The 27,602-nt window shown below is 30.8% G+C and overlaps 1 protein-coding gene across 1 annotated transcript in view; it reads left to right on the top strand.

The window, feature by feature from the left end:
• Positions 1-27,602, top strand: part of LOC129225917 (DDB1- and CUL4-associated factor 1-like) — a 139,323-nt gene that overhangs the window by 92,455 nt on the left and 19,266 nt on the right. Inside the window, 7 exon segments of the mRNA XM_054860450.1 lie at positions 1,705-1,791; positions 1,871-1,930; positions 8,658-8,740; positions 9,314-9,398; positions 13,519-13,752; positions 14,903-15,008; positions 23,585-23,665. Coding sequence (XP_054716425.1) covers positions 1,705-1,791; positions 1,871-1,930; positions 8,658-8,740; positions 9,314-9,398; positions 13,519-13,752; positions 14,903-15,008; positions 23,585-23,665 — 736 coding nt within the window.

Below are 27,602 nucleotides of genomic sequence, written 5' to 3' on the forward strand. Positions count from 1 at the left end.
ATAAGGAATGGCATTTTGTGTTTAGGTAACAGAGGTGAGAATTTATTGAGTGACATGACTTCCAGGGTTCATACGCTCCTTCAAAACTTCTCCAATACTCCTTCATTTAGGAATTTTTTTTGACGGGCCCTGCAAACTCCTTCATTTTAGTTTGAATTCCTTCAAAGCTCCTTCTTTCTTAGTTCAAGACTATATAGCTATATAGTCTTCCTCTATGACAGTAACTTGAAATATTTCAATCGACAACTTATCTTCGCCACAAAGGCAATTTTAATGTACTAATTTCGTATATTTTTTTCCTCACAAAGATGTGATTTACAAATTGATCATAGAAATTATGAAAGTTGAAGGTAAAAATATTATTAGATGACTAAGACACTTCATAAATGAAGTAAACCATGCTCAAATGGTGCTTGGCTATTTTTTTAAGTTAAATAATTATCGCTTTTCCCTCCACCCCACTTTCAGCGGCAAAAGTCCGTTTGTCTAATTATTATTTAATTATTTAAAAATACATAATCAGATGTGCAATATCAGATGTAAAAAAACAATTGTTTAGCAATTCGCAGTTATAATATTGTAAAATGAGTCATCCACAAGTGATGTCATGCCTTGAGAGTGGAGACGGGTTCATGAAATAGTGACAAGGGGAAGAGAGAGGGTGAAAAAAAGTAACATCATGCAGTTATTATGACAATATGTTTTTAAAAATATGACATGTGACAAGAGGAGGAGTAAGATTGAGTGTGTGACACTTTGCGACGAAGGCGAAGGGGATCAAACATGTTGAAAAAAAAGTGACATCATTTAAGGACAGCCCATTAGTACTCCTTCAAAATCTCATTTCACTTTTTCAAAACTCCAAAACTCCTTCATTTTATTTCTGAAATTGAGTATGAACCCTGGACTTCTTGTCCTATTAGAACGAACTAAAACATAATATTAAAAAATTAGATATACTTAAACAATTAGTATTTGAGACACTTGTGAAAGGAATAATCAATAAATAAGTATATACTTTTATTTAAACAAGTTATTAAGCAACATAAACAGCCACGCAAGTTGTGTGACATGCCACGGAGGTGAGAATTCACATGTTGTGAGCCAAAAATATGCTATTATTCAAAAATTGGTAGCAGGTTTAAACCAGTGGTGGCTCGTAGGAGGGGCCGGAGGGTGCCTGGGCCCCCTCACTATTTTCAGACAATTTATATTTTTATTTATTTCCTCCTTTTTTTGTGCGCCCATGATCTGGCCCCCTCACTTTTTCAAGACACGAGGCCATTGGTTTAAATAGATACATTTTGATGAAATTAAAAATCATTGTTAAATGAATTGTTCCTTAAAAATTTTACTGTAAAAGGCATGTGACAGAAAAGTTAACTTTTTGAAGAATGACCCACATATGAAAGTTGTAATTCTCCTTTCCTCCTCATGGTAGCAGAAGATTAAGGGTCTAGGGTGAATAAGCATCTCTAGCTAGTTAACACTTGAAACGCTACATATTAACACTTGAAATTTTTGATGTATAGAACACATTACTGTTCAAAAAGCTTGGCAGCCCTGTAGTATTGCAGAAAGAAATTGGAAAATAATGCAGAAAACAAAATAAAATTCTGCCATAAGCTATATTTGTGTGTTAGTATGTATATTGTTTATTCATTTATTATAATTTATGTATTAACATGCATATATCTTTTTTAGAAGTACAACTCTGAGTTTCCTCATCCTAGAATACTAGTTGGTACACTAAATGGTGACTTGAAGGTATTCAATGTTAACACTGCACAGGTATGCTACAATATTTTACATGTCTTTGGTTTTTCGTTCGTTGTCAATTTATCTTATGTTTAAAAAAAATATTCTTTAGGAAGAACTAAGTAGAGAGTGCCATAGAGTCAGAGGTGTAGCTCATATAGAATCCAGAGAGGTATGTTTATCATTATGTTCTTTAAAAGTGTAACCTTCATTTTTCAAAGATTTCTATTTCATATTTTTAAAGGTAAATTTCCCTACATTGATAGTTTCAATTACAATACCAGTACAATATCGGAAAATGTTTAACAGGGGAACCCTAAACTTAAATTTTAGATTGAGGAACACTCTCAATATACCGAAAAACTTCCAAATTTTTCCAAATGATAAAATATGAGCATGCACACATATCAGCAATAAAATAATCCCTAATGTCTCTTACGAAAACTTTCATTATTTAAAAGAAAAGGTATTAGTTAAAAAACTATCTCCAAATTTGCTGAATCCTCATCGAAAAGATATGAAAAATAACCAGAAATCTCCTGTGACTTCCCACCAGGACCCCCATGCTATTTAATAAAGTGACTTAACACCTTTTTTAAAGCATATTTAACTTTTGTTATTTAAAGCATATTTAGCTTTCATTTGAAATTATTATAATGTACTTCAGTCAATCATAAAATCCTATTTTATAATCTATGCCCTGTTGACACTAAAAATCTAAAAATCAAATTCACATATATCAAGCGTACATACATCTTTTAGTTTTAAAGGGTTCAATACCCCCCCCCCCCCCCTATATATTTTTTTTCGGAATTTTGTGTCACACAGGGGAAAAATGTGCGCACAGGGGAAAATAACTCCATTCCTAAGTTTAGCATGTAAGCACTAATTGAAGGGTCCACAGATTCTCCTCTCAGAAATCTATACTAATATTATAAAGAGAGAGGATGGATTTTTGTGTGTTTATATGTTCAAGGTAATCTCCGGAACCACTGCACCTATTTGAAAAATTCCTTCACTGTATGAAAGATGCTTTCTTACTGAGTAACATAGGCTATAATTCGAAAAAATCCCATAAATAATTCTTTTTTTTATTGGAATTTAGACCGAAATTTCATATAAATTCCTGAACATAGGAGTGAAAAATTACTTGCACATATTAATATTATATATTGTTGAAAAGGGTAGAATTTTCCGTGTTTTAAAAAATTTGTTTCAATGCTCTAACTTAATTATGGCGGGAGTAATTTGCGTTTTTAGCTCGAACTTTTGCAGACTTAGCTGAAATTTAGGCACTAGTTTCTTCATTAAATCTATCGATAAAAAGTGAAGGAATTGTCCCACAGTTTTCTTTTTGACACCATTGGAAAAAGCAACGTTTTTTACTCCAGATCTCTCTCGACCTATGGTTGAAAAACTTAGCTTCTATCTTCAAAGGAAAAAAAAGATACAATCGTTTTTAAATCAAATTCGAAAAATGTCATTTTGATTCAGGTTGTCAACCATTTTATTTTTGCGTTTCCACGGTTATGCTTTTTGAATTCATTGTTTCTTTCCTTATTTTGCATTTAATTTCTTAAACTTATTTTATTTCATGTTTCCATGGTTACCTTTTTAAAATCCATCTTTTGCATTTTAATTTCTTAAAAGTATTTTAATATCTCTCGTCATTGTTTGGAAGGTTAATTTTGCATGGTGTTTTTTTATTCTTTTATTTAAGCCTGATTGTTGAATACATGTCACTTGACACAATTTTCAATCTCAAGGTAGACCAGGCAGCGCAGCTCCTTATATATAAAGATTTGAAAGCTACTGTTAATGTGATTTTATACTTTTTTGTTTGTTTGGCGAAACATTTATTATTGCTAAAGAAAACACATCTGATTCATTCACAAAAGGGCTGGGTTCCAGTAGCGTGGTCGCTTGGCACGTTAGGCACTGAACAGTTCAGTCTAGGATTATTGTTTTAAAGCAACCGTAAATGTAATTCATTGTTTTGGCGATCTGTTTTGAAAGAAAAGAAACTTGATTTGTTTTTATCCGAGTGAAATGTACGACATTTTCTTCTTTTTTTTCTGACAACGATTTTTGAATGTTTTTTTTGTTAGACTGATGGATTACGATAGCGTGGTTGCTGGGCGAGTTTGGCGATAAGCGATAGAGTTGCGAAACCATTTTTACTTTAAAAAGATATTATTTGATGTCTTTTTTTGTTTATTTGGCAAAATATTTTAAATTGCAGTAAAAACCGCTTCACTTGCTAAATAGAGTTAGCAACTGTAAATCTAATTTAATGATTTGACGAAAAGTTTTAAATTTCAAAGAAACTTTAATAGGTTTTTTTTTTTTGAAAATGTGTGTACACCTTTTATAAAAAGAAAAATGATCATTTCACATCAGAGGGAGAGGGGCATCAATTTTTTTTATTCAACTGACTGCCATTAAATTTTTAGCACTGGCATCTCGCGAGTACTGCTAGTTATATAGAAACTGAAGCACTGAAAATGCTGTTTTAGTCTATATTTGGGTGTTGAGATGAGTCATATCTCTTTTGAATCTCTCATTGAATCCAAAAGTCCTAGCCGAAGAGCTGAAGTGAGAAAATAACTATGCTTTAGCAAAATGTTAAAATTTATGAGGCTTTGGTTTGTTTATAAGATTTTTGTAAGTAATTCATTTCTGAACTGGATTTTAAATGCAGTTAGACCTCCATATATCCAAGTAACAAATTACCAAAAAAAATTAATAGACATATGGAAATTTTGTATAGAAAATATCTTAATCAAATTCCATAATACATAGTTTCAAATGCCTTTTACGTTTTGTAATCTAGGTACTGTTTTAATAAGAAAGCCAGCTCTGCTTTTTGTAATGAAATTTCCTACTGTGATATGTCAATTGAGAATAGATAAAACGTAGAAAGAGAGAGAGAGAGTGAAGCCTTCATTTCTTAAAAGCAACGATTTTTGTTCCCGTGATATATTTTAAAGTAAAGTACTGGAAGGTTCAGGCAAAAGTTGTAGATGAAAAATATGACCGGATCGGTGCTTTAGGTTTTCCTAACCAAATGATCAGAAAGTACCGTACCAAGCAAAATTTGTTTCTCGGCTGAAATCCATCTGAGTTTTGGCATCAATGTCAAGAATACTTTAAGGATTATCTAACTAATCAGTATAGTCACATTATTAAAAGAAAAGATGACGGAATTTAAAGACGAAACAAATTATATTTTCGTCCAGATAAATTACAACAGGGTAGTTCTGTACACAAAAGATCAGTGCAGTCGTGCAAGATCCTTATCTTTGGTGGAAAGAATAAATTAGGCAATGAATGAAGTTAAAAAAGTTTTCGTTCAAAAGATCAGACCACTAATCGGTCGGAGTTGACTTCGCTAACTGATCGGCTGGGTTACAGTGACGTGGTGGCTTGGCAACTTCAGCTATAAACAATAGAGTTGCGTGATCATGTTTACATTTTAAAGCTACTGTTAATGTAATTTGTTGTATTTTTTGTTTATTTGGCGAAATATTTCAAATTGCAAGGAATGGTTTTTTGTTTTTAAAGAGTGTTTAGTCACTTTAGTTGAAGAATGTTTTTTTTACATCGGGAGGGGGAGATGGGGATGAGTAATTTTCGATTATTCAGAGAACTGTTTTTACCTTGATCATTTTTCTAAACAATATCCTTTCGATTGCTTTATTCTTTTTCATATGGGGGATGTTGCAGCGGGATTTTCCGTTTGTTCTAGATATGTAGTTAAATTTTTACACTTAATATCTGAGGATACTTTTTATCCTTTGAGTATGGGTGAAGAAACAAAGCATCAAGTACGGGAGAAAACATAGTTAACAAAACAACTGCTCAGTGGGCATTAGATAAATCAAGTTGTAATAAGTATGCGCATTCTGGCACCATAGCAGCCTAAACCATTTTTTTAAACTTATTTTTTTTCAACAGAACTTTTCAAACACTTGATAGTTTATTGAATTTTTTTAACTTTTCAATTTACAAAGTTTGAACAGAACTACGTCCGTCGGGTCCTCTAGTAGCATTATCAAAATTTTAAAATCACTTAGACTGTACATAATTATTGTTTTTAAAACACATTTTTTACTGATTTAAAAAAAAAGAGAACAGCAAATCTTTTTTTCTGTAAAGAAGTCAAATTCAACAATGCTGAACGTTTATAATTTGAATTATTCTACCTGCTTTCATTCTGAAGTTAATGAGAGATTATACCATCCTATAGTCTACTACTCATACCTTGTTTTATGGTAAATGTTATGAACATGAATTTTCTGTTTTTTTTTTCTAGATTCATATTTGGGTCATTCCATGCGAAATGAGCAAATCAGCTGTGGCTGACATGTCACAGATTTCAATGAAAATTTTTATTTAGGTAAACCATGCATATCTATGAGGAAATGCAAAGTATGGAAGTTTAAAAACAGTTTGTTGCTTTGTTATAGAAATTAGAAGTTGATACTTAACGCTAAGCCTAAATTTTCAGAGTCCATTGCTACCAGTTTGTGACTCAATAACTCCATAAGTTATAAACGTACACTTAAGAAATAAATATTTCCGCATTCTATGAACAATTCTCTATTGAGAAAGAGGAAAGTAAAATTTATTCGGATCTTTTTTTGAATCTGAGATATTAACAAAGATTGAAATTTTGCCAATTTACTTCAGATTTTAAATCACTCTTCTAGCTCTTTTAATGAAAAAATATCAGTAAAAATGATTCAGATTGAAAAACTATATATAACTAACTATCTGCTCTAATTTAGTAACTGTTTATGAATTTCTTGATGACGAAATTGTACTTTAAAAAATCGAAAATTTCCAAAAATTTCATTTTTTCCTCTATTTCAGATGTTTTTTTGAAGATGAGGGAATGCTATAAATTTACTCAATTTTTTTACGTAACATATTGAAGTGTCTTTTAGATGCTACTAAATTTTAATCATTGGTATCAGCATATTTTTGTTACTAGAGTAACTTGAACTAAGGTAAAATTTCATTAGTTACTTCTTTTTATTTTGTAAGTTTAGCAAAACTAACCATTTCTTTCGTGTTTCATTTTCTCAAAAGCATGTTTATGAAGTACAGTCTAAAATGTACATTTTTTAAATTGAAATAAATGTTAGTTTTACTTGCTTTTGCATCATTTAGTTGTTTATCTAATTCTTTGAACTCTCGTAATTTCACATAAGAGTCAATCCATACAGGTTCCATACAGAATAAACTACTCATTCATGTTCAAACATTTCTAAGTTATCAAATTAAAATAATTATTTTGAAAATTAGAATATGTTCTTTTCAGTATAATTTATTATATAGGGCACAATATACGTAATTTAAGAAGGTGCCATGATGTTTTCACACTTTTTATTTCTGTTTTAGTGTGTGAATTGACTAGCAAAATTGCTTAATTTCTAAGACCTATGTCTTTTTTACAAACCAAATACAAAAAACAATATGTATAACATGTATAGTACTTGAACGGAATATTCAATTGGCCAGGAAATTTTATTTTTAATTCCATCCCTTTTTGGTTTATAGGGGTCTAAAAATGTCATTTTCGTCATTTTTCCGATTTTTGAGGGGCTGTAATCTATAAAGGGTGCACAAACACACAGCAACAGTTACATATTCTTTTTAGCATGGTTCCAGTGATTAGTTTTTGTCGTATTTCATTTCGTGTTTCCGTCCCCTACGTGAGTTATCCCCCTTGGAAATGAGTAAAATTTTTACATTTGGCTTTGACCGTTAACCTATTGTCATTATTTTAATTATTAACTTACAGCTATGTAACTCAGCATGTAAGACTATCAACTAATGCTCTTTAACATCAAAGCATTAAATTAACTGTCATAAATGTAATTCAAATCGATTTCGGTCAAAATGCAAAGGTCTAAAAGTCCCATTTTTGACTACGAAAATCACTTTTGATGTCCTCTAAAAAAATCAAAGGTCCAGTTGAGAGAAAAAATAAAAGTGGTTTTAAACATCTTTCATATGCAGCTTTTAGGAATATGAATTTCAAAAAAAAAAATTAAAAAGGGTCGACTGCACCCATCAGTCGAACCTGTATGGATTGACCCATCAAACAAAAAAAAAGCTATTTTTCTGAATTTTATTTTACATTTGGAAATCAAAAACCAATTTCGAGTTTCTTCAAGCAAATAGTAGAAACACAGCTCTATATTCTTGTAAAATTTTAAAGTTGTCTGAATTTTCCCTCATTTGAATTTTTGGGTGTATGTGAAGGGGAAAATCATCATTTTACAAAACATCACTAAGTTTAAAACTAATTTTGAAGCCAAAGGAGTTAAAATACAACTTCAAAAGTAAGGTATTTCTTTTATGATACTTAGCACATTATTGGGTATTAATTTCATCAAAGCTAATGCATTCCTTAAAGATAGAGATTAAAAAATAAAATGCTTAATTATGAAAAAATTGAAATATTTTCGGTTTTTGAAACTCGGTTAAAAGTTAACTATATTAACTTTGAAAATTTTACTGATATCAAATTAATTATCCTACTCCATAGATTTCAGCAACATATAACTTTTATGTTTTCATTGAATAGTTAATAAGATACAAGCCTTCAAATATGCAACATTTAACATTTATGAGAGTGCTGTTCAATCTGACCAATTTTCAATCGCACGTAACTATTCAAATAAAAAATTTTAAGCAAAAATATTTTAGATACTTTTATATAGGCATAAAAGGAACCTGTATACCAAATTTCATTAAAATTTGTTACCATGCGGCCACCACTTTTTTGAGAATTTTGCTCATTTTGTATGGAATGACCCATTTCTGAATTAGTTTTGTTTTAATTAGAGATTTATGTTTCTGCTTCTTAAAAACAAAATATTTTTCAGACAACTCCAATTGTTATCACTTCAGATGGTGGCCGCATAGGGAATTCCTCATTGTGGAATAGTGATGACAATTTTGAATTCATGTGAGTAAATTTTGAAAACTCATTTGTATGCCAGCTCAAGTATTTCCAAACCCCATAACTTCTCCAGTAAACTTTTGGAAAAAGGTTTTAAAATTTTACTAAAAATTCCGTGACTTATCTACATGAGTTTTTATAGTGATTGTTTTTAATTGCTATAACTTTTGTTTAAAATTGTTATAGTGTGATTTTAATATCAAAGTTTTAGTTAAGTACAATTTTTTGAAATAAAAAACAAAATAATGACATGTACTTTTCTTTTTTTTATTTTATTTTATGTTACTTATAAGTTAGCACCTTTCAAAAAGTACATTTTAAAACAGTTCACAATTGTGCTTTTTGTTATGAATAAAATAATCTTTAACCCTATTATGGTAAACTATGCACTTTTGTGAGTTTGTTTTATATTTGTTTCTAACTTTTTGTAGTTTATTAAACTGTCGACATAAGAGGGGTGTCCGTTAAGAGAGGTTTTACTGTATTTGTGCTGTGCTCTGTAGGACGAAGATTTAATTTGGAATCATATTTTTAAAAAGCCCTGTGTATATTTATATCATTTTTATTTTGCATTTTCAGGCATAATTTTATAGAAATTTCTCATCTTGAGTTTGGGAAAAGAAGTATTGAAAGATTAGTTGGCTCTAGACAATATTCAACATCGGTAAGATAAGTGTTTTCTATGCAAAACTTCTTTTCCATGAACAAATCTTTTAAAATTATGGTTAATTAAGAAACTTGTCACAGAAATATAATAAATTAGTTGCACAGGGTCTTCCCTTCCGGAAACCATACTGCAAACTTCAAAATTTAGGACAAGGTTCTTACGCTCCGGGAAAACCTGGAATTGTCAGGGAAATTGATATAGTTCAAAATAGCAGGGAATTTTTCAATTTTACCCCCCAAAATTTTTTTTCCAATTTTTTCGCAAATAATTTTGTGCCATGAGATCTAATCTTTGTTTTTATCAATGTTTCCTGAAAAAAATTTAAATTTTTGAGGTAAAATGACGCTGGCAATAAAAAAGTGGCGACCCAAAAAAAAACTTTCACTGTCGCCATTTTTGGCCCTCAATAGTTCCCAAGAAAAAACGTTCTCTTGTGAACAAGAGTTATGCACAAACTCAAAAGGGGAGAAGACAATTTGCCGCTTTAGAATCGCAAGCCTTAGGATGGGAGAGTCAATCAGGAAAATCGTTTTTTGCTCGAACGTTTTTTCAGTGATGTGTGAAAGGACAGCGCCATGTTTGGTTATTTACAAGATGGAAGTAGACACGATGCTTAGGAAGCCTAAGTTTCCAAAAACAAAGCTGAATTGGATGTTTTCTTTTATCTGTAAACTAATGAAAGTAGCGCAAAATGTGCTACAAATTGTTTTAATTTTTAAATAGTACCTAATTTTCTTGAAAAATGAAAAATTTTGTTCTTAAAAATTAATGTTATCTTCATTGCCTTGGGCACAAATGTGCTAAAAACTTTTCAACTTAATTTTAATTTCATGAAGATTTTTTTCTTGAATTGTTTTTATGCTACAAATTCAAAAAAAATATTTCTTAATTTTTAGCATAGTTGCCATATTTGATCATTCCCAAGATGGAAGTACACAAGACTTGTTAAGTGTTTCAATGCAAACTGTTGAAAACAGTGCAAAATGTGTTTTTTTTTTTTTTTTTGTGGATAATTCGTAATTATTTTCTGGTAAAATGCAAAATTTTATCTTCAGAACATTGTTTTTATTCTCATTGATTTAGACGCTTATGTGCTAAAAACTGACTATTTTGTCTTAATTGCAGTTTTATAAGGATTATTAATTATTTAAAACTACTTTTGTGCTACAAATTCAAAAATCTACTTATATTAAAGTTTTCACTTAGTCACCATACATTTGGTCATTTGCAAGATGGAAGTAGACATAAATTTCCAAAAACAGAATTGCATGTTTATCTCAATGTAAACTAATGAAACAAACATAAAATGTGCAATAAATTATGAATTTTTAAAAATTGTTTTCCTATAAAAGAAAAATTGTAATATTAATGTTTAATGCGCATCCTTTAATATGGAAAAAAAACCCCTGATGATTATTTATTGGCATCAGCCTATATTGATTGTTGTTGTTATGCATAATATGGTATGCCAATCGATGCAACAAGTTAATCATATTTACACTCAAAAATAGCTTTGTATTTTGCTGACGATATTTTGTGTTATATACTAATAAGAAAATAAACAGAAATATATTATTGTAAACCAAAAGCGGATGCTATAAGATTGCTGCAGGATTACAGCAAAACTGTAATATTATGGATGAGACGTAGCATCGATGAAACACTAAAATAAGTACTTTGTTTTCAACAAGTAGTAAATGAATAAAAACATGAACAAAATGTTTTTAAAAAAATTTAAATTTTGAGAGGAAAAAAAGAAAAAAAATCCAAGATTTCCTTTTTTTTTTAAAATTTAAGTGGAAAAGTTTCAGTTCTTTTGAATGGCTACTTTAAATAATTTTAATTATTTCAAAAATATTGTGATTTAAACTTAATTTTGAATGAAGCGAGTCCCTTGGAAAACCTGGAAAAGTCGGGGGAATTTTTTTTAACCGCAAGTGTATGAACCCTGCAAGAAGTATTTTCACAAAATTAATTTGATTTTACCAAAAAATTATAAAAAAGGACTCTAGCAAATATACCCATTCTTATAATTATTTAAAAAATTAAATAAAACTACATTTGTAATGTAATTCATGCAAAACATAAACTATACTGCCGTGCTAAGCACAAAAGTGGTATTTACTCTTTTCATCGAAATTGAGTTATGGTCACCAGCTGCTTCTTTGCCACATATTTCACCTAAGTACAATGTTTTATGGTCATTTGTCAATGGGAAATAATTTTTTAAAAAATCTGAAAAAGTGTCATCCGAATCAAATACAAAACTTTAAATGGCAATTTCTCATTTTGAAGTCAGCTGCAGATACGACTTTTGCGCTTAGGTCAGCAGTGTAGCCTAAACACATTTTATTTGAAATTTTCAGACTTCTGCTTTAAACTTTTTGGTTTTGTTCTACTCCTATCCTTGCAAAAGATTTTATTCATTCTTTATCAATCACATATAATGTACTGCTGTCATTCAATGAATGTGTGACTAAACTTTAATCTTCGTTTTGAAAATTTTGTACTTGTTTCCAGAAAACCAAGTAGTAATATTACATTTTAGGAAATGAATTTTAAAATTGAAATCATGTTTTTAAAATCAATTTTGCATTTTGCTATGTAGTTAAAAGCAAGTAGAATTTAAGAAAATTTAATTTATTATGGATATTTATTTATTTTTTAATAAATAATTATCAACATGATCAAAAGGGAATATAATCGAATCGCAATAACTCAAAACCTTATAACTCGGATTTTCCTTTATCTCAAAAGTTTTTGGGTCCCAAACTCTTGAAGGCTGTGGAAACTTCCCATAACTCGAAAGTTTTAGCCAGTCCCTTGGGACATTGAGTCATTGAGAGCTGACTGTATCTTAAATTATTTAAAGGGCAGTTGATATAGATATATCATTATTTTACAAAGCAGAACTCGGTAAAACAAACCTAGATCTGAATTCACTCCTTTTTCTTGAGTCGTAGTTTTTGAATACTGAAGTGCAATTAATTGAAATCACAAGTATTGTGCATTCATTTTTTCCCCCGTAAATTATATGTTTATATCATCAAAAACTATTGAACCCGGTTGCCTAATTTTTTACAGCGCTCTCTCTGTACCACTGATTAGAAAGCTCAAAATAGGGAATAAACCAGAATTAGATAACTCTTAACACGTATTATAAATAATCACCAGGGAATGCCTGAAGAAAAAATGCAAATTGAGAGGCAGGCAGCTGTCGACTCAAGCGCTTTTGCCCTCTTAGTCAATGTATAGATTAAGGTGTCTTTTCCTGTCTTCCCTTCTTTTTCATTCTGTGTGTGTGTGTACTGTAATTTTTTTTCCCTTTTTAAATTTTACTGGTTTAGGCAGTCCAAGGGAAAAAAAATTTAATCCATAAATAGTCCATTGTCTTCCTTGAGAATCTGCGAATGACTTCATAGTGCTGTGCTGTTTCTGCTGCCAGGCTAATAAGTTTTTTTCTGCATATACACTGATTTATATTGCTTTCCCTGTGCTGGAAACAATAATTTTTCTGTATGAGAATTTGCAGCATTTAATGCATTGCTACAAACTGATAATTTTATTTTAAAATTTTTTACTGTATTCACTTCAAATCCCTGGTTAATCTGAAAACTAGGAAAATTGGAGCTTTAGTAGGTTTGTAAGCTTTTAGGATAGATTGCTTAAGGAGGTTGTTACTTTGTAAAACAGTGAATAGTTTTTTAGTAACAGGGCTCTTGACTTTATTAGGGACTAATGAATTAACTGGGGCACTAACCAAATTGAGCCTGAAGGCTGTTAGCAATCATCTCTTTTATATTCATATTAATTTTTAATGCTTTTTTTTGTTTACTTTTTGATATTTGTATAATGCGAAAATGAGCCGTCATTTACTTGAACGTTATTTTATTAACAAAACCCAATATCATAACTGATGTTGGTAATTAAATAATCTGAATTAAAAATTAAATGTACCCATTATTTCTTTATTATGATAGTTTTTTTATTTGCTTTATGACCTAATATTATGTTATCTATAGTTTAATTATATTTTTAAAAACAATTTTTTACAATATTATGCATTTTTGTGTGAAATATTTTTACTTATATGTTGTTACTTTTTTTTAAAATCCAGATATTAGACACAGCAACTTTTGCAGAACTTCAGAACTTTACTCATAATAATTTAGGAAATGGATATACAAGAAATCGTGCTACATTTGATTATAATGATGAATTAGTGCTTTCTGATGGACTTATTTGGGACATTAGAAGTGGGAAAATGATTCATAAGCTGGATAAATTCAATTCGACAGAAAATGGCATTTTTCATCCAAATGGGCGAGAAATAATTTCTAATTCAGAAATTGTATCCTTTAAATCAGAATTATTTATCCAATAATAAATCATGAAGGTGTGTATGTACATTTAGACTATCTTGATGCATTGTTATTCTTTCCTATCTCATAACTGCCAAGTCTCCTGTAAGAACTTGGACCATCGCAAGTTTCCAGGCAATCTTTGAAGTTCTCAAAGGGGGGGAAAAAGGGATCCCCCTGCCCTAAATTTCTAGCATTGAAAAAGAGAAAACATGATTTGCACACTTTTAAAAAGCCTCAAAAACTGCTTGAGAAAAAAATTTTCATTTTCAAGTGCTTGAAAATATTAAAAAACATTTAAATTTATCTTTAGTGAACTTGATTTATTTTTAAAAATGTACATTAAGAAACTTGTCACAAAAAAATCCTGGCCTTTTTTGAGAAATTTCCCTGATTTTCAAAATTTTTTCAGAAAAATTCGATTATTTGGAAAACCCAGCGTCACATTTAGTGCATTGAAATAATAGACTATGTTAAGACTTTCACTAAACTGAATTTCTAAGGAAAGGTTTTGCTGAAACTTTTATATGAATGTAACAAATTGTCGCTTACTATTTTTTACTAGCTGCCAGAACAACTAGACTGGTGGCTCTTGCAAACCGTCTGCGGTGGGTTGATGTACACCACCGTCTTCAGAAGTGTACACCAACGAAATTAGTTCTGTAGACCCCTAGTCTACACAACCCATTCCTGGATGCAATTAGAGAAAAAAAGTTTGCATACAAACTATTGATTAAATCCTGTAATAATATTTTTTTTAGGAAAATATTCTTGCTATGTTTCTTTCCAAATCCCTTTATTACGAAAAAACACATTGAGTCCAGCGATTTTGTATTGTGTTTTGATGAATTTTTGATTTGAATATTTATTTTTAAAAAAAAGTGCAAAAGTAACTTGCTTATTATTTTTTTTTTTTGTCTGTAGTTTAATGGTTTTTTTAAATGGAATTTCATAGAACCATATTTGTTATGAAATTAAAATTGATGTACATATATGTATTTAATCATGAGCTCAAATAGTTACAAAGAAACATCAAGGAATTTCTTATCTCTCTGAGCTAGCCATCTTTGGAATACTGCATTTTTTACTGCAGTCTTTATTTTTACATCTTTAAAAAAATTTCCTTAACTTGAACTACAGTGGGACATTAGGACATTTAAACTTCTTCGTACAGTGAATACTCTGGATCAGACAAAGATATGTTTTAATCCTCCAGGGACTGTAATGTATGGTGTGCATTTATATCGTAAGTATACTAATTTTCATATTAACAGTTCTGTGCATTGTTTATTTCTTTGAAAAATATTTAAGTTAGCAATATAGTGGAAGGTCAAAAATATGTTCAACTTAGGAGCAGATTTGTTGTGGGGAACTTGTTGTGCAGATTTTAAGATTTTGCTGATGTCAAATTGCAAAGAAACCAACTTAAAATTGGAAAAATAAAAACTGAAATAGTCACGAACTACTTCATTATACAATCGAATATTTCAGAATCATTTTTTAAATGTTACAATTGAAACTAATTCTTTCAGCTGCTACCTAAAAAAGTTTGAAATCCAGAAATAGAAATTGTTTTTAAAGTAACCACCACCATGAGAAAGCAAAAACCATTAAATGGCTCTGTTTTGAAAGAAGTTATTTCTTTCATTTTCAATAGTTAAGGCATTTGTTTTCATTTTATATCTCCAAAATCATTTACACTCAGCTTTTAAATGCTAAATTCTTTGTATTTTTGGCTAATTTTTGTGTGTGTTTTTCCATGCTACGTGTTATACGTTTTATTAGCATTTTGCTGTAATTCTGCAGGAATTTTTTAGCATCTGCTTTCAATTTACAATATTTCTTATTACTTCTTAGCTTACATTACAAAATATATTGATTAAAAATACAAATGCATTTTTTAGAATAAATGTTTTCATTTGATTTCATTGCTCGCCATGCATTATAAAAAGAAGGTATTATCCAAAAGGTATTATCTGCGAATTATGTCCTAAAACCTATTGTTTGGGCAAATAATTGCAATTGTCCGGCTATTGTCCCCTCTCCCCCACTTTTCCCATGCACTTAGCATGTGGTACGTGGATTTTTTGAGGTTCATGATTGAGGGTTGAACATGCAGAAATTCGTCACCGGCTGATTATGATGTAAAAAATGGTAGTTTAATGTTTGTGAAAAGACTTTACTGCAAAACCTGTTTTTGGCAGATGTTTAGCTCTCCACTATATTTAATCATGTTTTCCAACTCTCTTATTTTTTAAATTAATGAAAGAAATAATGTATATTTATATCATTGTATGCACTTCTGATATAGTCTGCATTCATAATGTAACAACTAATTTTTTAATTGACAGTTCTGCACATTTAAAATTTTTTTTTAAATATTACAATTTGCAATGATTTATCATGTCCTCAGACTTTCTTATTTATGTATACAGAGAAACACTGTTACAACAAACCTCAAGGGACTACAAATTTTGTTCATTGTAACAGGAATTTCATTGTATATGTAATTGAAGCAATGTAATGGAAATTCAATCAGGACTGGAAATTTACTTTGTTGCATTGGTATTCGTTGCCACAGAATTTCTCAGCATTTATACAACCATAATTACATACACTTCTGTTTTCCTTCAACCTGCTGACCTGAAGCCAATATCATCCACTTTTCCCATTATATTCTTCATTTGACTTTTTCTCCTATTTGTATTCAGTTACACAAGGAATTTACTCTTTATGGAGGTAATGATACAAACCAAAAATTGTTAATATCACTAACTGTAACACCTACTGCAAAATATTATAGTGCAGCAGTCTTTTCATCTGTTTTTTAAACTTGCCAGTTTTCCAAAGATTCCAAGATTTTAAAGCTGTTAGTAAACTGACTTAGATAAAAGTAAACTGACTTAGATATGATTTAAAACTGTCTGCTAACTCAAATGAGTTCTTAAAAATGTTCTGCAAAAAATGCTGTTCTCCTCCTAAATCTTATATGGCGGCCCACACCAAAAATGTAAAGTTTAGAGCAAATAGAGTACCACTATTCAACCAGCATGTTTTTTCAACTGTATTTAATTTTTTTTTAAATATTATTAATTGGGGGCACCTTAAAATAGGCGATCAACATTTCTGTTCCTCAGAGCCAGACTGATGCAAGTCCAAAAATTGCGATTTTAGTTTATTAATGCATTGTACATAGAATTGTGTTCCACATTGAGCCATGTGAATGGAATTCTAAAAAAAAAAAATCCTTTTAATTATGTACCAGCATTAAAAGAGCGTGCATCTCATCTTTTGCATGTGCCAGACAGCCTTTTTCCCTCTCTCCTGTCTGTAAAGTTGTGATTATGTGACTTATGTTGTTCTGGCTTGAAGGTACAGATTTGTCACTCCCTAGAAAATGTAATATAAAAATTTGTTTAAAAAGTAACAAAATTGTCTGCTGCCCGGTAGCAGAAATTGGGAGATGCAAGACGTGTGTCGCAGATAATTTTTCAAAAGAACAAAAAGAAAAAAAAATAAAAGGAAAAAAATGAAATACAACTTGGCAAAGATCGTTTTTTGAACGGAAAGACAATGCTTCAGCATTTCGCCTAGAAACATAGTCGCCATATTTGATCATTCACAAGAGGGTCATTCCATGCAAAATGAGCAAATCAACTGTGGCTGACATGTCACAGAATTCAATGAAAATTTTTATTTAAGTTAATAATGCATATCTATGAGGGAATGCAAAGTATAAAAGTTTAAAAACTGTTTGTTGCTTTGTTATTGAAATTGGAAGTTGGTGCTTACGCTAAGCTTAAATTTTCAGAGTTCATAGGCAGCCAGTTTGTGACTCAATAACTCCTTAAGTTATAAACCTACACTTAAGAAATAAATATTTCCACATTCTCTAAACAAATTTATATTACGAAAGACAGGGTGTGTTGACAGATCAGGGAAAAGTCAGGGAACTTGATTAATCAGGGAAATATCAGGGAATTTCGAAAAAATAAAAAAAATCAGGAAAAATTGATTTTATGAAGAAAAAAAAATTTTTTTTGCTTTACAAAATTAAATATCCTACGCATTTTCCGCCTATTATCTGTTCAAAAAAAAAGTAAAATTAATGAGGTGCTATTATACATTGCCGCATATTTTTGCATCTTTTTTCCTCAACGTCCAAGTATTGAATCTTCCTTATTAACCACAGGATGAACTTCCTAAGATTGCTTTTGTGTCTGTTAGGTTGTTTATTTTGACTAGCTTAAATTTCCTTTCACACTTTCAATGCTACGTAGAATAAACAGCCATACAGGCAAAGAGGAAGTCTTCATTAATGCCTTAGCTCCTTTGCCTTTATTCCATTGTCTCGAAGTAATTAGCATACTATAATTATGATTTCAAGAAGAAATCTTTGGTTTTTGAATTAATACTGACAAAAGCTTAAAAGTTATTACTTCTTGCGTCGTTTGTTACAAAAGCAATCTAAGCTTTTTTTCGTTACATACGGAAATTATTTGAAATAGAGTACTTAAGTAAAGTTGTTACTTAAAGTTATTACTACTTGTTAAGTTGTAGTAACTTTACTACTACTACTTGTTAAGTTGTGTACTTAAGTAAATTTCTTTATTTTTTTTATTGTTAAAATGCTGTATTCATTCATTAAAACCTATGTTCTTGATTAGAGAAAAGCTCCCTATGAATGGATGTCAAATGGTTTCATCTGTTTTGCATAAATATGTCAATTAGTTATATAAGAATAACTACATTACTTCTATTCTTTCACTATTACTTGTTATTCTTGCAACAATTATTATACTCAGTAAATTACCGCCCATTAGCTAGGGCTAAAGCAGAAATACGTGAAATACACCGCCAGCTCAGTCATTTCCAGCCGAGGACTGCAGTTTCGTGCTTATTAGCACTCATCAGCCCGGCATAGGAAAGTGACCGAGCTGGAGATGGAAAACCTCTTAAGGAAGGTAATAAGCACGAAACTGCAGTCCTCGGCTGGAAATGACTGAGCTGGCGGTGTATTTCACGTAATTTTTATACTGTTTGAAAATTTAGTTCAAAATAATTTCAATTGCTTTTTAGTTCTATCATAAATACACATATGTTTTAAGAGTGATTTTAATAGTTTCTTAAAATTCTTATGCTAACTGGTTTCTGGAAGTAAAGTATTTTTTCTTCTTTTTCTTTTTAATTTGCTATAATCTTTCCATGTAGAAAAATTTAATATACTGTTTTGTAGGGTTTTTTTTTCCAAAAATATTGACTTAATATTTTTTTTTTTTTTACCATTTTATTAAAAAAGTAGCATCTTTTTTAAATATATCTTTAGTTCAACAACTTTACACAACTTAAAACGTTTAAAATACTGCGTTTTATACAAACATACAATGGATTTTAAGTAGAGCAAAGAAAGGAAACCATTTTTTTAAAGTTCCTGTTGCCACCCTGAAAGAGCAAAGTAAAATTTATTCAGAGCTTTTTTTGAATCTGAGACATTAACAAAGATTGAAAAATTGCCAATTTACTTCAGATTTCAAATCACTCTTCTTGCTCTTTTAATGAAAAAATAACAGTAAAAATTATTCACATTGAAATAATATCTATAACCAACTATCTTCTAAATTAGTAATTGTTTTTGAATTCTTTAAAGATGAAAACGTCCTTTAAAAAATCAAAAAATTCCGAAATTTTCATTTTTTTCCTCTATTGCAGATGTTTGTTTGAACATGAGGGAATGCTCTAAATTTACTCATTTTTTTACGTAACATATTGAAGTGTCTTTTAGATAATACTAAATTATATTCATTGGAATCAGCATATTTTTGTTACTAGAGTAACTTGAACTAAGGTAAAATTTTGTTAGTTACAACTATTTATTGTAAGTTTAGCAAGACTATACCATTTCTTTTGTGTTTCATTTTTTCAAAAGTATGTTTATGAAGTACTTGCCAAAATATTTCCTTAAATATTGTGAAGTATATAATATTCCAGTATGCATAATTAAATATAATTGTGCCACTGAAAGTTGAATTTTTCTCTCCACTCGTGATAAAGGACAAGATAACTCTTCAAGTTTCTAGAAAACCTATGTCAGCATGACTAAAAGGACATAATGAGTTTAACACAGAGGGTTTTAAGACAGAGGACTATCTCGTCTAACTCTCAATAGCATTTGATATTGTGCTACGAGTTTGAAGAAATTTGTTTTATTCATGAATGAGTATATTTGACAAACAATACAATAATTTATTTCAACCATCCTACTGCAATGGTTTAAAAAAAAAAAAAAGTTTAAAACTTTGGTATCGAAATTCTTTTATTTTAGTTATAGCTTTTCTTCCCAGAATAAAAATTGCCAGTTAAACAACATTTACCACAATGAATCTAATTTTCAATGCAAAGCAGATGGCTTTTCTTTCTGCTATCCAGTGGCGCCGACTCCATGGGGCCTGAGGGGGCCCGAGCTCCCTCAAAAACTTTTTTGAGGGGGCAGAGCCCCCCCCCCCAATAGTTTAAGAAAATTATTAGTTATTTAATGCTTTCTAATGTGTCTCAGTATTTTTTATTTTCCTTGTTTGAAGATAGTTACCTTGTAAAATATACATTCAGTAATGAGTTACAACAAATATTTTTTACGGTAAAAAGCAGGTTAACTGAAAACGAGTGGTGTGAATAATGATAGTGTTACGTTGCTGCAAGTGCTTAAATTTTGTCCGAGTGAGCGAACCTGCGGATCGTCTGTTCGATCAACAATGGGGCAGAAGCGATTGAACAACTTGGCTGTTCTTCATAACCACCGAGATATTTTGGATGAATTGGATATTTGACCAATCGTCAACAACTTCAAATTCAGTAATCTAGTCAGGCGGTCGACATTTGCACCTTTCTAAAGACAGCCCTAATATTGGTATTTAAAGCAATTTTAAAAATCTCTGTAAAATAGAGAGTTAACTACATACAGAATGCTAGATTTAAAATTTCGAAATATTAGTACTTTTTTATTACTGTATTACTATAGTAAAGCATCATTTATTTTCAAATACTTAAATGTTTTTAGGGTATAAGACTCTATAAAAACCTACTATTTACACACTATATTAACTTAATAAACAAATTAACTGTGGGATATTATTTTTATTTAATGAACTCTGAGCCTTATTCAAAGCAAGTTTAAATTAGCTATTTCACTTATTAATCAAAGTGCGACAGTAATATCTTAAGCTTTACTTTTTTAATGATAGTTTAGATTTATTTACATATAATTTTAATCTTTATATATATATATATATATATATATATATATATATATATATATATATATATATATATATATATATATATATATATATAAACTGTTCTGTAATAGTCTAAAAACAAAATTATTATACTATAAATTAAATTAACTTTTTACGAAAATACCGTACATGTGGCTTATTTCTTTCTTTCTTTCTTTTTTTTTTCCGTTTTTCAAAGCCAAAACATGTGTCGAGTTAGCGAGAGTAGAGTTTTCGAGGTTCCAATGTTGATAATAGATTACTCTAAAATGCTTAAAAAACTGTAAAACTTACTTTTTCCATCTCCAATTTAGGAAATTTCCCGGGGTTAAATCCGCGGTATGCCCCCCTCCCAATATTTTTTGTTTTTAGGCGCACTGGGAGTGCCCTTCCATGCAAGTCAAGTGCCCTACCTTATATCAATGCCTAGCCACGGAACTGCACGACTTCCCCCAAAATAGAACTGTAAAAATGTCCCACACTGAAGACAAGTGACATGATCTAATTAAACCAGAAAATTTGTATGCGAATTCTTAGATTGACTTTGAAAAGGCCATGCCACACATTGTTTGTTTGTATGAATCATATACACCAGAAATTATGTAAATTGGCGTTTTCAAGGTTAAAAAAAATTTGAACTGTTTTTTTTTTTTGGAAAAGTGGGAGGGGGGGAGTGGACGCCGTGAGATTACATAACCCATGGATCACCGGTGACATCTAGCCCCCTCAATAATTTTTGCAAGTCGGCGCCCCTGCTGCTATCAGTGGCAAAAGTGCATATGATGGTATTGATGAAACTATCAAACTATTATCAGTCAGAACAAGTTTGCATATGACATACAATATTCGAGTTATAAATGCAAGATATATTCTCCTTTCGTCTGCTACAAGCACAAATATTAGGTATTTTTGTGTCATCAAAAAATTATCAATCTTGAAAGTTAGGTTTAATAATAATTCAATGAAGTACCCATAGGTATTTTGGAGATATGAAATTGTCATTGTTTCATCTCAATTAACAATTGAAGTTCTACATTCCTTGTCTCACATTTATCTCAGTCATCAGTAAAAGGATGCTTGAAGAAAAAGAGTTTAGAAACCAGGCCTAAATCCAATGTCAATAATTTTGTTTGTTGCACATATAGCAACCTTTTGTGGCTAGGTAATGTTTTTCTGCACATTAATTTTATGCATCTATATTTTTTTCAGATAAATGATTTTCTTATTTAATGAATCCACATGGACCGTTACTGTAGTACACATGACCTATTAAAGATAATGCTTGTCTGAAACCACTTGAAAAATATATGGATGAAAGTACTATTAATGTCTTCAAGTGAATTTTCCTACAAAAATTGAGCCATAAATTTTTAGGCAGATCAAAAAAGCTTTCGTAGAGAGAGGAAAAAAAAAACTTTTCTTTTGATGCATTTGTTGAAGTTATTATTATTATTAATATTATTATTATTGCTTAAGATATAAATTTTATCTACTATTTTTTTTAATAAATTTCACATTATGCTAATACATTTATTTAGAGATTGAAATGAATGTTAGATATACTTGCTTTTGCATCATTTAGAGATTATTGGAACTTGATTTTTAACGGCTTGTAACTTTTTTCTTTTGGAGATAGAATCTTAGTTTTTCGACCATAGATTAAGATAGATCTGGAGTTAAAAAAAGCCGATCTTTTCAGTGATGTCAAAAAGAAAACTGTGGGACAATTCCTTCTCTTTTTACGGATAGATTTAATGAAGGAAGTAGTGCTTAAATATTAGCTAAGCCTAAAAAATTTGAGCTAAAAACGCAAATAACTCCCACTGTATTTAAGTTAAAGCACTGAAACATTGCGTAGAACGCGGAAAATTCTACCCTTTCCAACAATATATAATATTTATATATGCAAGTATTTTTTCACCCCTTTAATGGGCAATAATAGGCAATTTGCACAAAATTTGAGCTTAAAAAATTAATTACAAAAAAAAAAAAAAACTAATTCAAATTTTAAAAAATAAAACCCCTAGTGTGCACTCCCGGAGCTCGAAGTTATTTTTGTACAAAATTGCAAGGCTGTAGGTGTATGGGTCTCCTGGACGCAGGACCGCCACATACTTCCTTCCAGAATTTCTTTGAAACCTTTTATATTTACTATAAAGAGATAAAATCTTTACCTTTACTTTACACTAGTGGCCAGGTTTCATTTGAATGCCCCTTATAAAATATACATGGTTATGATTCTAAAGTTTATTAAAATTAGACTACATTGATTCATTAAAGGAGAATTATACATTTAGCAAATGAATGGACACATTTCTTTTTGATGGAAGTCTTATTGCATTTTTAACTTTAGTGTATACAATTTACTTAAAGTACCATGTGAAGTGTAGAAATGCTACTTGTGTGTGAAACAGAAGTTTAAAAAGATTAGAACATTTCATAAAGACAATAGGGTGCATTCAAAGGGGCAATAAGATACTGCTTTAAATTTAGAGTCATCACTTACATAAAATATTTGCTTCAAAATATTAAATGTAATTTTTTCTTTAAGCTCCTATTCCCAGAGATGTAAAAAATGAAGATAATGCTAACACATTTGCTGTGTATGATGCATATGATTACAGCAGCATAGGTAATTTTCTTATCTTTATATTTAATTTTAGAGGAGTATATTATGTTCACCGAATTTTTGTTTATTCTATTTATGTGGTGCTAGTTGAAATTAAACTGTTGACTACAGTATGGGACCCCAATTTCAATATCTGGAAGACCCAAAGCTTAAAAAAGTCAACATTTCAAAAATATTTTTTGTTTTAAATGTTCAAAATTGTTTAAATATTATTGCATGTTGTTAAAAATCGGTTATTACTTGTTGAAAACTTCATACTTAATTTTATGCATCTTCGATGTCACAAACCATACATAATACTCAACTTTTGCTGTGATTGTGCAGCAATCTTTTAGCATCCGCTTTTTGTTTACAACATTACATACAACAATACATTAGAGTATGAAACAAAGCATATTGAGCAAAAATGCAAAGAGATTTTTCATTGTAAATATGATTTCTGTGGTTGTTTGCCATAAGTTGATATGGTAAAACATGATATGCAAAGTCAACTTTTGGTGAAGAATTATATGAAAGTTTTTATTATATCATGTTTGGAAGTTTATATTTTATATATTTTTATATGCTATTTTATATAACCTTATCTTTTGACGTATCAAATTCTGGCATAAGAAAAATACCATTCTAAACACACATGATCATCGGTAAAGTAGAAAATGATCAAATTTGACGTATCGACTTTTGGCAAATAATCACAGATTTATTTATTGTAACAATTGGCATATCCTACAAAGCATAATAATAAACAACATCCACGGATTGTACACTGATGCCAAATATTTCCAATTTTCTTTTAGCATATCAAAGTATGCTTTCATTGAGATTGATTGATAAAGAAAAAACGTTGGCAAAATTTCGTAAAATGAGCAAAATATTGTCCTCTAGGTTAATTTTTACCAGTATTTTAAGTCAGGATCCGAAATCCAGAAAGGTTAGGGTCCCAAAGATCCTAACGTTGGAGTCCCATATTGTATTAGAATATGGCAATAAGCTGTTTACACTCACATGATTTTGATTTGTTTTCTGATTTTACATTTGATCAGCTTATCATTTTGTGAATTGTCTATTATCTTCAACTTTTGAATAACGAGCAACTGAAACAAAAGTCAGGAAGTTTACCTGTCCTATACTACCTGTTGTATATCAAAAGCTCTTTTGTGTCTATTATTATTGCTAGGGATTTTATTGTACTTTTCTTAACTTATTGAACTCCACACTCTTTGTTGTTAACATTATACCAAGCTATGCTTCATTTTTCTTCATTAGTGGATTGTTTTCCAAAAACTTGACTTTTTTACATTATCATCAACAGGAAGCATTCAACTTTCCTTTCCCACCTTACGTATCTCCTACTGCACAAAACTATAAAACACAATTAAGTGACTGTTTCATGGCACTTAACCTTGAAGTTTAGAAAGTTCACCAATTCATTTATCCCCCATTTTGTCCTGATCATCATCATTAATCCAGTCATCATTTATCCGGTGTCACTCTTGGAATCACTTTCATAGAAAACTTGCCTCAAAAACATTTTCCCCTCTATTCTATTTCCCACTCAACAACCGGAAGATAGTGCGAGTATTGCTGTGAAGAAGAATAGAGACTGTGGTGGCTTGATCAGTAAGGTGTCAAACTTTTAACTGGAGGGTCTGGGGTTTGATGCCAGCTGGTGGAAGAGCCTATGTAATCACTAATAGGCACCTTAATATCTGGAGCACTTTAAATATGTTTGTGGTCACAAAGCCCTCCAAAATTCAATTCCAAATCAATGCTCCTGGAGGTGCTGGAGCAGGTGTTGCTTGGCTCCTGATCTGAATTAAAAGAACAAAGCTGTCTTCTAGGTCCCATCCTACCACATGTAGTGGTAGGTACAGGGAACCCTGGAGTTTTGTGTAGTGTAAGGAAGAGTATATCTGCTACTTCTAGTTGTTGACAGATCATTTCAGCTAGAGATATTGTTTTTTTTAGTATACATACTTTTTTAAAGATAAATTTGGAAAGTTCATTGAATTCAAGTGTTAGTGCAGGGATTTTTTTTTTTTTAATGTTAATTTAGAAACAGGTCTGAATATATCATTTTCATGACATGTTTCTTCAAACTAGAATGATACTTTCTTCATGTTTCATATTTAATATTGATTCATTAGTTTTTTTTTTCCAGACAGAAGGGAAAAAAACATTTTTCAAAATGAATTTCATTTTTACAAAAGCAATTAAAAATTCACAGCTAAGAAAAGAGAAATTCCTAGATGATGAACTCTTATTTGTTTTTTTTAGCACAAAAGCAAAGTCTCTTTGCAGTTCACAGCTGAAACATGGGTTACCTTGACTTGTTATGCTTTGCATTTGTTTTATTTGAATTTCTCATTTTGTTCAGGGGATTTAAAAAATAAAAAAACTTTAGATTCTTATGCTTTATAATAAATTTCTTTTTCCCATCTGCATTTTTCTTCTAAAAGTATGCATCCAACCCTTTTGGTCTTGATCTTGCCCACCAAGTTGAATCTTACTGTATTTTCCTGCATATTATCTGCGGGCAGCCTATAATCCGCAGGTCCTAAAATCGACCTGAAGAAAAAAAGCTTCGTATAATCCGCGGATAATACAATGTAAAAAGATAAAGTTTGAATTTAACATATCGTTTGAGCAACTAAACTAAAAACGTGAAAAAGTAATTACTTTGAAGGCATAATCAAAATTAATCTGAAATATAATCTAAAATATAATGATTTCTTCTTGAAATCTTAATTATAGTACTCTAATTACTTGAAAAACAAAAGAGTCAAGACAAAGGAGCAAACGGTCTAATCTTGTGCAAATGGTTACCTATTTCACTGTAATCTTGCTTATTTTACATGACCTGAATCACCAAGAGGAACACTCAAGCAACGTAAAATAACCAACATACAGGCAGGCAGCGAATGCAACATTCAAACAGCGTCCGCACATCACGTTCGCCATGTCAAGCGGACACACGTTTTCCGAACAGGGGGAAGCATTCATACATTTGAATGTGCGTAAAGCACATGTCGATACTCTCACCCAATAGCGAGAGCGCGCTCATCTCGTGGAGACCAATGAAATGCGACTCCCAACCCTATGTACGTCGGAGCCTTCAGGTATCTGGCTTCTAAGCACATTGACAGGTCCTGCACAATACGGCTTGCTGTCATGGCAACGCCGGGCGAAAACTGGTTTTAGGGAGAAAAGTGTACGTCGGTGATGGATGTGCGGACGCAATGTGAATATTGCAGAAGAAGAACATGCATGCTTCGTAAAATAAACAACATTCAGTCGGCGAACGGTCTCGATCGGTGAATCCTACTGTAAAAATATTGAGGTTCAATGTGTTGGTGTTAAGGGGGGAAAAATCACAGATAATCCGCAGCTGAGTATAATCCGCACCTCATAAACTTTGCCTTTTTTAGCAGACTATACGCAGGAAAATATGGTATTTGACGCTTGTGAACTTTCTTGTCTTGACATCTTTCTCATTTGAGTGTTCTCAGATGCAGAAGTAGTGTGGCCGCTGATAAGTTGACCGTTGCAATGTTACCTCTTTTTGAGGTTTTCAATGAAAAATGAAATGTGATTGGTGTGGATTTGAGTTGAAACACCTTTGTAAAATTTCAATGAAAGTAGCTCAACTCAGCACCAATCACCAGGGTTCGTACAGGTTATGGAAATCCTGAAAAGTATCCTATTGAAAGTTTTTTACCCTGGAAAAAAAATTAACACATTTCAGACCTGGAAAAGTGATGGAAAATTAATGTTTTCGTTAAAAGTCATGGAAATTTATTTAAAATCATGGAAAAATGTCCTGAGCAAAAAAAGTAATTGTAGCTGTAAAAGAGCATTATAAATCATAGTAATTTTACTGTTATTGCATATTAAAACTGGAAAATTGAACAATCCCCAAAACAAATCTGAATTTTTTATT

Source organism: Uloborus diversus, chromosome 7 (genome assembly GCF_026930045.1).
Source record: "Uloborus diversus isolate 005 chromosome 7, Udiv.v.3.1, whole genome shotgun sequence".
Taxonomy (NCBI): domain Eukaryota; kingdom Metazoa; phylum Arthropoda; class Arachnida; order Araneae; family Uloboridae; genus Uloborus; species Uloborus diversus.